Genomic DNA, 14,723 nt, shown 5'->3' with positions numbered 1-14,723 from the left:
ATCATTGATCTCCAAAGACCATAGTTCATAAATACTTCATAGTTTATGAAAGTATTCTTCTAGAAATAAGCAGTGAAGATTTGTTATTTATACATAACATTTTGTCATGCAGTTACATCTTTTTATAAAATGTCTATTAAATGCTAGAAGCTTTGCTATAAAAAAACAAAAGCTGCAATGGGGAAAAATATAGGTTGTGGTTGATCTCACTTGTTGTTGTTGTTGTCAGAGTCAACAAATAAAAAATGTGGAATGTCACAATAAATTTGTTATTCAAATTTAACTTAGCATCCTTTCTTATTTGGCAAACTTATATTGGAGAGATAAATTGAAGTAGCTGCGAAGTAACTGGTTAGGAAGAGTTACGTTAGAAAATAATTCCCAAAATGAATTGGGATCTCGAGATAGGCTTCCTGCGTGGAAACACAGCAAGGCAAAGGCAGTCCCTTAGGCTCTAAAGAGTTCAGAAGAGCAGTGAAGAGCTGGGGGAAGCAAAAAGGGAGACCATGTTGGAAAAGCCTGAGGGAAAGGCAGGATTAGGATTTGTAAAAGCCTAAGGAGTTTGCACATTAAGAAGAATTTCCCCCGAGAAACTGCCAGGCGTCTCAATTTGACTCTAACTTGAAGCGTGGGCTATGGGAGGATGGGTATTATTCAGGGAGAACTGAAGATTCCTGAAACGGAGGAAGTGGGAAACCAGGTTCAGTAACAAAGCCAATGGAGACGGCAGCCTCTTAGGCTCTGAAGGGATAAGGGGGAGGAGGAGAACACTGGAGAAAACGTCCACAAGCCAAATGTTCCATTTGAAGTTAAGTGTAAAAAACGATTCTTAGATTTAAAAACTGCAAAGGCAATGACAGAAGTCGAGATCCACGGAGACCGCAGCTAGGTGAGTAGGAGAGGACCCAAGGGTTTCCATTTTTCCTTGGCCTTGTAATAAATAAGTCGAGGTTCAAGGACAGGAGCAGAGTTTGGAGTTAGAGCTGCCAGTGCCCCGATCGGGCGGAGCAGCGAGGCAAGCCTGTAGGTAGGGACCAATCCTTTGCCAGAGCACGCTTGATTGACAGGGCCACGTGGCAAAGAGTGAGCGCTGAACAGGAGGCGAATCACTGCGGGGCGGTGTCCAGGGCACTAACCCGGAACCGGTTTGGGACTCGAGTCCCATTGTGAGGCCTGGCCTGAGGCGGGCTCTCAGGCAGAGTGGCAATCCCCCCTGGACAAATGGATTAGCTGTAACCCATGAGCAGCAGCCATCTCAGCCAATCGGAGTAGGCAGAAGTTGGGGGGCGGGGACTCCATGAAGCATCTCCTTTTCAGCACCCTCAGGGGTGATCCGACGGAGGTGCCCCGGGGTCGCAGGTGAGTATTGGGTTGCTGCGGAGAAACGGGGACTGGGGAGCTCAAGGGACCAGAGGAGACCTGGAAGGGTGGGTCTCCGTGGGGTGTCGCCTCTGTGAGCTTTGGCCTTGGCTTTGCAGAGCGCACGTTCCCGAAGCTGGGGAAAAAAAGTCTTATAGTTGTCACCTGACTAGCGAGGAGAAGAAGCCTGGGCCTCTGCAGACGGAGGGAAACCTGGGTAGGGCTATTGCTGACCTTTCGGAAAGGAATGATAACCCTCCAAGTTGCCTGGACTCCAGTTGGGCGCTGCACTATCTTGACCCCTCCCCCACCGCAAACTCCAGGTTATGGGATCCCCATCTTCCCCGAGGTCTCGACTGCGCCTTCCCACCGTAGTACGTCATAGCGGGAGACCCTTAAGCAAACTTCAGTTGTCTTTACCACCTCAAGTTTTAAAGGAAGAAAAATAATTATCCTGTAATATTGGGGAAAAGGGAAGTCACTCTGTGGATCTGGAACGCTTTTCTTTTTAACTGCTTAGAAAATTTAATAGCTCTCTCTTCCGACCCACTCTTTCCCCTTCCTCTCCCCCTCCCTTCCTTCTTTCCTTTTTTTCGTTCTATCTGTTCCTATTTTTCCTTTTTTTTTTTTTTTAACCTAGATTTTACCGCCAGGTTTTTCTCAGATCTCTTAGTTCTATGTTAGACAAAATCTAGAAAGTTCATTTAATCCTTGGCAGAGGAGATGCATCGGTGGATATATGAGTGCACTGCACGACATCTCTGTTGCTGAACAGTAAAGACCAATTGTGGAATGAAGGCCTCCATAACTTGGAGAGTTATTCTTCCTTTCTGAATGGTCAGGAAGTCCAGGAAAACAGCTGCTGTCTTTGGTTTGGCCACTGGGGGGTCTGAGGTTTAGAGACTGAGACTGTCAAGTTCCTTACTGTTAAGAACAGGATGAAAACAATAAACAGGGGGAATTGTCGGGCATCAAAAACGGCGTAATTGTACATTTTATGACTTGTTCTATCCCTGGCACCACAAATGGTGCCCTAAATGTAGGAGCTGAGTAATTACTTTTGATGGACTTATTTGGGAGTCTGTGACAGAAAATCCAAACCTCTCATACAAAGCATCAAGGTCCGAAGAATGGTACAGAAAGACAGACACATTCATAATCAGCAAGTTTTTGCTCTTATAAAACACAACTAACAAATTTTACCTCTGACTGTACTGATGCTCAAACGTTCTTTAACTCAGTACTGTCAAGGCTTCAGGGAAAGGCTTTCCCTGAATTAATCAAAGACTGACCAGAGTAACAGAACATCTAGAAAGAATATATATATATATATATATATATATATATATATATATATATATATAATGAATCTGTATTTATTATATATATATATTGATATTTACTATCAATTGTTACTTATCAATATATATTGATTATATATATAATATTGTGATATATATAGATGATATATAATATTGTATATATAATATACTATATATATAGATATATAGATATAGGTTGATATTTACTAGAATGACTTACAGGCTGCAGTCTAGCTAATTCAACAGTGGCTGGCTATGAATGGAAAGTTCAAGAGTCCAGTTGCTCTGTTTATGAGTCTGGACGTCTCAGCTGCTCATCAGTATACACTGGAATCCCACATAAGTAGACTCTAATGATAGTGAAGGAATGGACTAGTGAGGTGAGAGCAAGCAGGCACGGCACAGAGCATAAGCTTCCTTCTTCCATGTCTCTACATAGGGTTCAAGCAGAAGATGTGGCCCAGATTAAAGGTTGGATTTTCCCAGCTGAAATGACCTGGATTAAATGTGTACCTTCCTACCTTAAAGATCTGGATTAGAAGTAGATTTTCCTACATCACATTAAGCAAAAATCACTCAGAGATGTACCCTCCATTTTTGGTGTTTTAGGCAATCCCAGTTGTAGTCAGGTTGACAGCCAAGGATAACCATCAACACAGGTTCTAATATCAAGTCCACTGAAGTTAATGCAATGAAGTGTGTTTTGTAAATGATGGTTCATTAGTTCAGCACAGCTCAGTTGAAGACAAAGGGATGCCACTTTGTAAATTCCAAATATAGACAAAAGAACTGTTGGGAGGGGCAGGGAAGGCTATGCAGTTGGCAAGAACTACTGAGGAGTTAAAAACACATAGATTCTGGTCAATTAAAAAGCTTTTTTAATTTTTTTGCCTTTTAACAGTAACATTAGAACTGTTCATTGAGTAAACCAGTTTTGGATTTTGAGAGCAGCAAAACCTGAAGGTGTATACTGTACAAGATTTTATTGTTAACAGCAGTCATTATTTTATTAAAGACTTTTGTATATAATATTTCAGTAATGTATTTCTCTATATGGGAGGAAAGTTCCTTGAATTGAAAAAAGTATGATCTTTTACATTTACATTTTTCTCTTTCAGTACAATTTCTCAGGTATAGGATTTTACTAATCCATCATTAAAGAGTGGCTGGTATTAGTTCTTAATCCAGTTTTCTTTAGTGCCTGGCATTTTCTCTTTGATTTCTGTCCTTCATAAGTCTATTATTGTATATGACCCAAATTGTTATTTCCTTCTCAAAGTCTTATTTGGATGCTTTTAAAGATTTCTGAGTCTGGAAACTCAGTATAGTTTGTTTCTCTTCTAATCATCTTTATGTATTAGTGTTAATCATCCAGTAAAGAAGTAGTTATGTGCAGGTCCAAACTAAGACATGACAATGGTAGCTGATAGTTGTTGTGAGCTTATTGTATTTTAGTCCTTAAATGCCATGAGTGGTATCTTGGTCTCATTTATCAACTAGTAGACAGGTATGTGAGGTCCATTTACTTGAGACCAAATGGACAGTAAGTGACAGAACTGGCACACAAGCCTGTGTAGTAAAACCTGTTCATAGCCTTCTGCTTCTGGACTTCAATTCCCAGGACTGGCTTTGCATAATACTGGTTTGAGATAATTTATTTATAAAAAAAAAATCCAATATATCTCAATAGCTTAAATGAGTTTTGTATCGAAACAGTATTTTGGGTCTACTCATGTAAACTCCATTCTGATTCTTCTATATACCTTTTATACCTCTGATTGACTAGATTATAAGCTACGTGATAGAAGCAATAATATATTCATGTTTATTTTTTTATGCCTCTAACAAAATAATTGATTACAGTACAGATTGGTAGTGTAAGACCATATCAAGGACATCAGGGCCTAGGGAATTGGCTCATTCAGTAAATTGCGTGCTGCAGAAGCATGAAGACCTGAACTCTGTTCCCGATACCCATCTGTCTCAGAAAGCAAGGTAGAGAGTGATGGAGGAAGGACTCAGTATTCAAAGCCCCATGCATGGGTGTGTGAGTGTGAGTGTGAGTGTGTGTGTGTGTGTGTGTGTGTGTGTGTGTGTCTATCGCGTGCAGGCATCTGCCCAAGAGCTATCTGGATTCGCAAATGAAACACACACACACACATACACACACACACACACACACACACACACACACACATTCGGGACTTTGGTGTAAGGGCTTTCTGAGGCTGTGAGGGTGTATTTGATTGGTAAGATAGAGGGCAGACACCACGGGTGTTGAGAAGATACAGCAGAGGATTAGGTAGTAGTAGTACCAAGACAGCGACTGGAACTACAGGAGCTGTACAGTTCAGTGTATAGCATATAGCTATAAGTTACTATTGAGCATAAAAATTATTAGTTCAAGTGGAGGTCTGCTCTGGGTCTAGAGTAGAGATGTAACTCCGTGGTCGAGGACTTGGCTTTCACACGTGAGGGAGTCTACATTCAATTCCCAGGACTGGCTTTACATAATACTGGTTTGAGATAATTTATTTATAAAAAAAAAAAAAAAAATCCAATATACCTCAATAGCTTAAATGGGTTTTGTATCGAAACAATATTTTGGGTCTACTCAGGTAAACTGTAATTTATTTTTACTTGTTGTCTTTTCTGATATGACGGTCAGGAAGTTTAAAACTAAACATAAAGCCATGTTGTAGGTTGTAGAGCAGTCTCACCGTGAATGGTGCTATGCTTGTGTACGTATGTGCACTCGCATTTGCTGGAGGGGGTGAGTAGAAAATAATGATGTGTAGACAGGGCTCTCTAACAGGAAGAAAGGAGGAGTGGGGTGGGGTTAACCTATCTCTCTGGTGCTGTAGTAGGCCTCTGGCAGGGTTTTAAGCAGTTCATACTTGATGAATGAGTTTTTATTCAGTTTGACAATGGGTACTTAAGTCGTCTCATCTAGTCAGAATTTCCATAGAGTTAGGGATAATTGTCGAAATACATTCTCCTTGTAAAAACATGGTTCTCAAAATAGCTATTTTAAAATCTGGGTTGGTTTAGCTTGTATTTTTTGGGTTTCCAGTAAATAGGACACTGGATTGTTTCTTAAAAGTAGATATGATCTCTGTATCATTCTGTTAGGCATTTTTCTTTTTGAAAGTAAACTGACTTTTATGTGCTGTAAACCCTTTATTGCGGAAGAGGCCTGTCTTAACCATCTCTGAAAGGAAGTCACCTAGCATCTATAGACCCTGCATCATGCCTTGCTTTCTCTCCACTTTTTCTTTCTTTTTTCTTTTTGGCTTGGTTTTTGCCTTTGAGATGGGGTTTTATTCTGTTGCCCAGGCTGGCCTCGAACTGCTGGACTTAAGTGATCCTTCCTCCTTAGTCTTCTAAGTGGGTTTTCATTGATGGTGATGTGCTGTAGACTTACATGCCTTATTTGTTAACCCCCTGTACATGTCTGTTTTGTTTGTGAAAAGCAGTGAGTACAAAATAAGATACCATGTCGCTTTAGCATGTACGCTGGAAACTGGTCACGGTGGCTCATGCCTATAATCCCAGTACCTAGGCCATCCTCAAATAATGACAATAATGGTGGTGATGGTGACAACTGTATTTTAAATACTTAGTGAAGAAAACAATTTTATTACAACTTTTGTGTTGTTGACATTTACAGTGATTATTGAATATATACGTTCATACATTGTCTTAGGGTTTCTGTTACTGTGATAAAACACTACGATCAAAAAGGAAGTTGGGGAGGAAAGAGTTTATATACTTATGCTTCCATATCATAGTCCATGACTGGAGCCAGTCAGGACAGGAGTTCAAGCAGGGCTAGAATCTGGAGATAGGAGCTGATGCAGAGGCCATGGAGGGGTCCCGCTCCTTACAGCCTGCTCAGCCTGTCTACTTGTAGAACCCAGGATCACTAGCCCAGGGATGGCACCACATACAGTAGGCTGTCCCCAACCCCAGGTGATTACTAATTGAGAAAATGCCATACAGCTGGATCTCATAGAGGGAGGTTTCTTTTCAACTGAGGCTCCTTTCTCTGATGACTCTAGCTGGTGTCAAGATAAGACACAAAAGCAACCAGTACACATACAATTTGTTAAAAGCACACCTCAGTTTTTTACTTTGCTACAACTACTGGAAGATTTTAAAACTCGTGTGGATCTCTTTATGCACGACAGTACTGATCCAGCACTTCAGTATACAAAGGTGTAGTCGGAGAAGCATAAACTTAGAAAATGTAGTTTTGTGTAATAAAAATCCTTCATCACTTGATTTCTTACACCATCTCCTGTCAGTGAAATAAAATGCGCTGTGGACTTAGAACGTTTTTGTGGCTGAAACAGAAATGCTTTATCCTTCTCGGTCTCAGAGCTAACAGTGGAGCAGAGGAGAGCGGATGAGTTTGGAGAGAGTGGCACATTTTGTGTTGACACAGGTTCACAGTTGAGCCTTGGAATGTGCATGCAGAAACAAATCTATTTCCTTTTTTCACCTTATTTTTTAAATGTTTATTTATTCGTTTCTGTGAGAGTGCAGGGCACGTTGCACGTGGGTCAGAAGATACATTATCGGAGTCAGCCCTCTACCATTACGTGGGTCTTAGGAATCAGACTTTGGCCGTATTTGTGCAGCAACTGATTTTACCCACTGAGTCGTCTTGCTGGCCCGTCCTTCTGCAGTTTTGTTCCTCTGCATTTACACTAATATTATAGTATTCTAAGGAATATCGACACGCAAATATAACAAATATTGCATGTGGCTTGGTGCTCCCTGTTATCGAATATTTGTATTTCAGGTCCTGATTTTACCTTAAAAGATAAGTGGTTTTTTTAAGTGTTCTCCCTCAGCCCCTCGCCCCCCCCCCCCCCAATGCTGCTAAGTGATGTTGGAACAATCACTGTTACAGAACTGTACATGTTTAATATCATATCAGTTCTTGTTCAGTTTTTAAGGCTGCCTGATTTCTGGTTCTAGCTTTGTAAACTGTCTCTGATGACTTACTTAGCTGTTAGTAGAATCTGCCAGTGGGGTAGTAGAGCCGGTTTGCTGAAGAGCCATTTGTCACCCCAGGATTTTGACAGACTGCTTAAGTGTTGTATTATGTGGCATGGTCTTCACTTAGCCGTAAGCCACTTTGTGACTATTTTGCCGTCAGTCACCTTCTTCTTGTAGATAAGAGCTTTAAGTGCAGAGCCTTCATTGTCATTTTTCCTTGAATTGTCTTTTCTCTACTGATAGCATTTAATTTTATATCATTTTAAAAAAACCTTTTATTTGTTAGACACCTGTATTGAGACATCGTCTTTGAAGCAGGCGAGCTCTCTTCTACTTCCTTGGCGGTGACCAGTGGCAGAGGAAGAAACAGGGACAGTTGACTCCTTCACTGCACTCCCTCGGGAGTCCTAGAGTCAAGCATACTAAGTAGTGGTATATAGTGAGTTCAGTTTAATGACATATACAGCAACTTGTTCCAGTATCTTACATAGCAGATGAATACCCTATGGCTGGGAATGGAGGTCACTTGTTAGAGGACTCGGGAACAACATGTGAGGCCTGGGTTGGCCTTCACACACTGCATAAAACACGCTTGTAATCACAGAGCCTCAGAAGTGAAGAGGAGGAGCTAAAGGTCAAAATCATCCTCAGCTATGTAGCTAGTTCAGGGCCAGCTGGATTGCTCGGGCAGTCACATTGTTTACTGGGGCAGATGTGACCGTCTGTATATTCTAAATCGTATGCTCTTTGCTATGTCTCTGCTAAGCCACATTATCATTTTATAAGTGAAATCATACATGGGGAGGGTAAGAGATTTAAGCCACAGTTAAGCAGGCTGATCCAGGATTCATTTTCATTCCCTTACTCCTTGCGTCCTTTCTCCACACCCCCATCCCCACCCCACCCCAGTACTGAAGGTAGAATCCAGGGCCTCGGGCCCTGCACATTCTAGGGCACTGCTCTGCCACTGAACTGCATGTTACTTTGAGAAGAAGGCCCACTTTGGATCCAGGCCTGAAATTTAGATTCTTCCTGCCTACCTCTGAGTCTGAGTTCAGTCTCTGCACTTCCTTTCATGCCGCAGAGCTAGTGTTCGTGTCCAGGGAGTCTGACTCCAGAATCTGCTCATGACAACAGCACATATTGTCTTTCAACAGTGTTCTAATTTAGAAATAGTTTTTCTTAAATTTCATTCACCAAAGGCTTGTATCTGACTGTGAAGGTACTATGTGCATGCCGGCATTGATTGTACATTCTGATTCACTGGGCTTTAGTTATCATTAGATATCTCTGGAACTGTTGTGTGTTTTACAGATAGCTTGCTTGCAGTCCTCTTGATTTTGCAGACTTGGTTCTTTTACTGTGCACTTGTGAAACTGACAAGAAGTTTTGCAAGTTAATTTCTGCACTTCAGAACATCCAGTTCTCTCTGGCCTCTGTTTCTTCAGAAAGTGGCTCTTTGGGAGATGTTCCTCAAAGGTTGGCAGGAACTAAAAGATAGGATAGACTTGTTTGTGGTGATGTCATTAAATCTGCACAGTTGATTAGAGATTCTTAGGAGCTAGAAAAATGCTGAGCAAAGGTTACAAATGGTAACAAAGTGCTTTGTTGTTAAACTTTAAAAATGAGGACTTAGCGGTTACTTGTAACACTTCAAGAGTGGGCTCACACAGTGGTAGACTTTCATATCTCCCGATTCAATTGAGTCTTGTATATTTGCTTCAGAAAGGGGTGTGTCCTTTGTGTTGTGAATTGATGCCGAAAGATTTTCACATAAATGAGCCCAAATTGTGAACTGTGTTCAGATAAACTGAGGGAGAATCAATTTTCAGTTTATTTGAGCCAGGTGTTGTTGTTGTTTAGTGATACAGCTTACTGGTTATATTGTGTGAGTTATAGATTGACTGATTTTTTTTTTTTTTTTTTTTTTTATTCTTTCCTCTTTTAGGTAACTAGCCAGCCTCCAGGACTAGATGATTGGAGACCTCAGCGATTTGAACTAAGATCAACAAGCGTTGTCCCTTTGTTTTTGTTTTGTTTTGTTTTGTTTTGTTTTTTGTAGCACGCTCTTCACATTCTTTGCACAGCTCCTTTTGCCGATAAAACCTGCCCTGAATTTTTAAAAATGAAGCAGTTGAAAAGGAAAAGGAAAAGCAATTTTAGCGTTCAGGAAACTCAGACCCTTTTGAAAGAAATTACTAAGAGGAAGGAAGTCATCTTTTCCAAGCAGCTCAACACGACGATCAATGTGATGAAGCGAATGGCCTGGGAGGAGATCGCACAGTGTGTGAATGCTGTCGGAGAAGGAGAGCAGAGGACCGGCACGGAGGTGAAGAGACGCTACCTGGACTGGCGCGCACTCATGAAGAGGAAGAGGATGAAGGCCAACATGAAGCTGGTTGGCTCTGGGTTTCCTCTGCCCACATCGGATCTAGATGACTCTCTCACTGAAGACATAGATGAAAAAATTGCGTTCCGAAATGATGCAAATTTTGACTGGCAGAATGTGGCAGATTTCCGGGATGCAGGTGGATCTTTAACAGAGGTCAAGGTGGAAGAGGAAGAAAGGGACCCGCAGAGCCCAGAAGTAAGTATCAACCTGTGACGCATGCTTTCTTTATCAGTGATCCAGACACGCTGAGGAAGCTCACAGACAATAAAACAATCCCTTTGTTTTCTCCTGGTGACCGTAATGCCTGTTTTCTCAGCTAAATGTAATCAATTACCTCAGGAATATATGTTAGTGACATTGGGTACTTTATATAATCTTAATAGTTCAGACTAAGTAGTTTTGTGGTCAAACCTAGAAAGCCATCAAGAAATATTGAGGCAGGTCTGGTGGGGAGAAGGCTCCGTGTGTAAATGGCACATGCCTGACTTCCCTACAACTTCCCATTAAAGCTGAATGCTGTGCATGCATCTGTAACCCCAACACTGCTAGACAGACCTAGGAGAATAGACCTGAAGCTTCCAGTCCACTAGCTTCAAGCTTGCGTCATGGTAAACAAGAAAAACCCTGCTGTGTGCTGTGGCCCACATTCTCCTGCACTTATATATACATGTACACAAATAAGTAAGAAACGAAATAATGATAATTAAAAGGCCAAAAATGGAGCAAACCGATAATGACAGAAGCAAATACTAAATGAGCATTTTTTTTTTTCTTTTCTGTCAGTTTGAGATTGAGGAGGAGGAAGAGATGCTGTCATCCGTCATACCGGATTCCAGGAGGGAAAACGAGCTCCCCGACTTCCCTCACATTGATGAGTTTTTCACCCTCAATTCCACTCCGTCCAGACCCACCTATGACGAGCCCCATCTGCTCATGAACATAGAGAAACAGAAGCTGGAGCTGGAAAAACGCCGTCTGGATATCGAGGCGGAAAGGCTGCAGGTGGAAAAGGAGCGGCTGCAGATAGAGAAAGAGCGCCTGCGCCACCTGGACCTGGAGCACGAGCGCCTGCAGCTGGAGAAGGAGAGGCTGCAGATCGAGAGAGAGAAGTGGAGGCTGCAACTGGTCAGCACCGAGAAGCCGGCCCTAGAGAACGAACTCGGCCAGGGGGAGAAGTCCATGCTGCAGCCACAGGACATCGAAGCAGAGAAGCTGAAACTCGAGCGAGAGCGCCTACAGCTGGAGAAAGATCGGCTGCAGTTTTTGAAGTTTGAATCGGAGAAGCTGCAGATAGAGAAGGAGCGCTTGCAGGTGGAGAAGGAGAGACTGAGGATTCAGAAAGACGGGCATTTGCCTTGACTGTTCTTGGCCCTCGGCTTAGCAGACGTTTATGAACTGTAGCTTTCCCCCATCAGTCCATGTAAAGGTGGTTCTGGACCATCTACCCCATAAGCACCCCTGTTTAATGCCAGTGTTTTTAGTAGGAATAATAGGGATACAGCGGTAGCTGTGTGCTTCAGTAGTGTATAATATAAACGCTCTGCCCAACATAAACAGCATAGCAGAGGATCTGCTAGACACTTCCACCTTAGTAATACTAAATAGAGTCCTGTCTTATCTGTGTACCCCAAGTTTACAATGATGTCTGCAGTAAAGTTTCTATCCAGTGGTTCTCTAGTGGAGTTTGGGCTCCCAGAAGACATTTGGTATTGTGAGATGTTTTTTGGTGGTCAAAGTAAATGGGTGTAGGCTGCTACCAGCCTCAGTAGAGGCTACAGGTTCTGCTACACCATGTTTAGCATAGTTGTCTTCACAGGAAAGAATTACCCAGTCCAAAATGTCATTAGTGCCAAGTTTGAAAAACTGTACACTGGCCTAACTGTGTATCTTTATAGCTATGTCTACAGTTTTAGAATATTAAAACTTCAGATATTTATGTGGTTAGATACTTAAATGGCCAAAACCATTTTAACTGTGAGACATTACTGTGTAGTATATTGAATATAGGGAGTGGTGGAGATTGTGGGTCCTTTATTCGAGTGGTATTGTCTATCAGTAGACTGAGACCTAGAAACCTGGGACCATCTGAGATTGTTTAAAATGAGTCACTTTGAAGGGCAGTTGCCTTCAAGAATCAACACATGACTGGGAAGCTTTCATTCCCCCTTCTTTGAATCTGTTGTCATAGTTTGAATACAGAACTTACCATCTCAGTCATGTACTAAAACGTTATGTAAGAGAATGTCAGAAGCTACCAGTGCCAAAATGGTGACAGTAGTCCATAATGTGGAACCCAATGAATTGTTGATTGATTTTTAAGTGAAGAATAGGCATTTGAGATTGAGAGATGGGGGAAATGTCGTCTTATCGGTGAGAGTGGTATTGAAATGATAGTAGTAACTGTGTTATGGTTAGGGGAAATCTTGCTTAACTTAAAATCTACAGGAGTCTGTGAAAAGGTATCTTCTTACTCTAGAATCTGAAGTTCAGAGAAATCCTGCAGAAAGTAAATGGCTGATACTTTATATAGTGGTGTGTTTTTGTCTTTACCCCTTCAGGATGGCTAAAGTTGGGAATTCTAAAAGCAAAGGTTGGACTTAGCCTGATGATTTGCCCACAGTGTCCTGATGGTGGTTTGTCACAGTTAAGTACTTTCTGATGCACAAGGAAGTTGCAAACTGTTGCACGAATTCACTTTGTGTTTTCTGTTTTCTGGGGCTGATAGCTTTAATACAACACTTCTGTTGACACACTACCTTGATTCTGTATTTGTTCTTTGTTAATTTAAGAATGGCTAGAAATCATGATTGAATATAGGTATGCAAAGGGAAGTATACCCATGATTACTTATTCTGATTTTGACATAGTGTTATTTTTTTATAATTCTATTAAATACTTTTACCTTAGAAATAAATTTATCTGTCTGAAAGTTTATCATTCAAAGATACATGTTATTCAGCATGGGAGAAAACCCTACTAGGAGTGGGTTAGGAAACCGAATATATGTGCTAGATTTTAAATTACACACTAGACATACAATTTATATCTACTGCCCCCCCCTTTTACGTTGAAAATAATCTTTTCAATCAGTATATTTTGATCATGGTTTCCCCTCCCCCTTCCCTTGATGCTCCCCACTTCCACCCGGATCCAATTTGTTTCTCTCCCTAGAAAGTGAACAGGCCAATAAAAAGACAAACCAGAATTTTTTTTGTTTGTTTTTGTTTTTTGAGACAGGGTTTCTCTGTGTAGCACTGGCTATCCTGGAACTCACTCTGTAGACCAGGCTGGCCTTGAACTCAGAAATCCGTCTGCCTCTGCCTCCCAAGTGCTGGGATTAAAGGCGTGCACTACCACTGCCCGGCGACAAACCAGATTTTTAAAAAGCAAACAAACAGAAGAAAAAGAAAGTACACCAGAAACAAACACTTGTAGAGGTACACATACATGCCCACATATAGAACCTATAAAAACAAAATTGGAAACCACAATAAATATAAAGAAAATATCCAAGTGCAGCAGTATGGGACAAAACATGTCCAACAATATCATTGAGTTTGTCTGGTGTTGGCCATTCACTGCTGGACATAGGCCCTGCCCTTAAGTGTGGTTAGTACACCCATCCATTGCAGAAGACCAATTCTTTCTTTGCTAGTAGTTATCAACTGGAGATAACTTCTTACTTAGGGATGTGTCTCTGTCCCCTCTCAGCACTGAAGCCCCACTTGGTTTGGATCTGTGTAGAATGCATAGTTGGCCTGCTGCCAAATGAGTTCATATGTAGGGGAGGGAGTTGATGGAGACATCCCATTTATGACGGAGTTTTCCAAAGTCTCTCAGTCTCTGTCCATTGTCCATTATGGGTCTCTGTATTTGTTCCCAACTGCTGCCCAGGGAAGCATCTCTAATGATGGGTGAGCAAGGCATCTCTGAGTACAGCAGAATGTCATTAGGAGTCATTTTATTACATTTTTTTTTTAGTTTTAGTTTTTTATTAATTTACATCATTACCATAATACAGTGTACATTTCTGTTTATTCTAGTTTCAGAATTTTTTAAAAAAATTTTTATTGGATATTTTATTTATTTACATTTCAGATGTCATCCCCCTTTCCCCATTTTCCCTCCCTAGAAATGCCCGATCCCATCCCCCCTCCTTTATGCTTTTATATCATTTTAATTACATGCAAGTATTATGGTGAGTTCTAGGTTGAGAAACTAGCAACCTATAAGTGCAAATAGTTAAGGAACAACCAAGACAATAAGCACAAATAGTCAAAGAACAAGCAAGGCAATAAAATTCCGTGAACACTTCCATGATCACTGTTTCTAAAGGCTTATCAGGATGACCAAAATACTACTTCTCTGTCCTAGCCCAAAGTCATTATCATGTCTGAAGCCTACTTCCTTTTTCCAGCCTAAAATTTAGATTCCTGACTGAAATTACTTCTTTGTTCTAGCCTAATGTCAGATTCCTGCCTGAAGCCCATTTCCTTGTCCTTGGCCCATGTCAAATTCTTGCCAAGCAGCCCAAAAGCTCTCTGCCTCTCCCCCTTTTTTTTATTTCATAAACAAGACTGAGCCTATCTTAGGTCGTTCTGACATGAATGCCTTCCTTACCTATCGTGGAATATGGATTATCA

At 41.3% G+C, this 14,723-nt stretch overlaps 1 protein-coding gene across 1 annotated transcript; it reads left to right on the top strand.

Annotated features, from left to right (window-relative positions):
- Window positions 1-1,223: 1,223 nt before the first annotated feature.
- Window positions 1,224-12,994, top strand: Msantd4 (Myb/SANT DNA binding domain containing 4 with coiled-coils). Its single transcript, XM_076926156.1, has 3 exons — window positions 1,224-1,359; window positions 9,637-10,275; window positions 10,864-12,994. Exons 2-3 carry the CDS (start codon window positions 9,814-9,816, stop codon window positions 11,437-11,439), a joined length of 1,038 nt encoding a protein of 345 aa, XP_076782271.1. The 5' UTR covers window positions 1,224-1,359; window positions 9,637-9,813; the 3' UTR covers window positions 11,440-12,994.
- Window positions 12,995-14,723: the final 1,729 nt, after the last annotated feature.

This window comes from Arvicanthis niloticus, chromosome 27 (assembly GCF_011762505.2).
Source record: "Arvicanthis niloticus isolate mArvNil1 chromosome 27, mArvNil1.pat.X, whole genome shotgun sequence".
Taxonomy (NCBI): Eukaryota; Metazoa; Chordata; class Mammalia; order Rodentia; family Muridae; genus Arvicanthis; species Arvicanthis niloticus.
This window is presented reverse-complemented; position numbering and strand designations above follow the sequence as displayed.

Bases quoted from the DNA above. Each gene is read 5' to 3' on its own strand.
- Msantd4 (XM_076926156.1), top strand. From the start codon at position 9,814: ATGAAGCAGTTGAAAAGGAAAAGGAAAAGCAATTTTAGCGTTCAGGAA. The intron at 10,276-10,863 runs GTAAGTATCAAC...CTTTTCTGTCAG, and splicing joins GGGACCCGCAGAGCCCAGAA to TTTGAGATTGAGGAGGAGGA.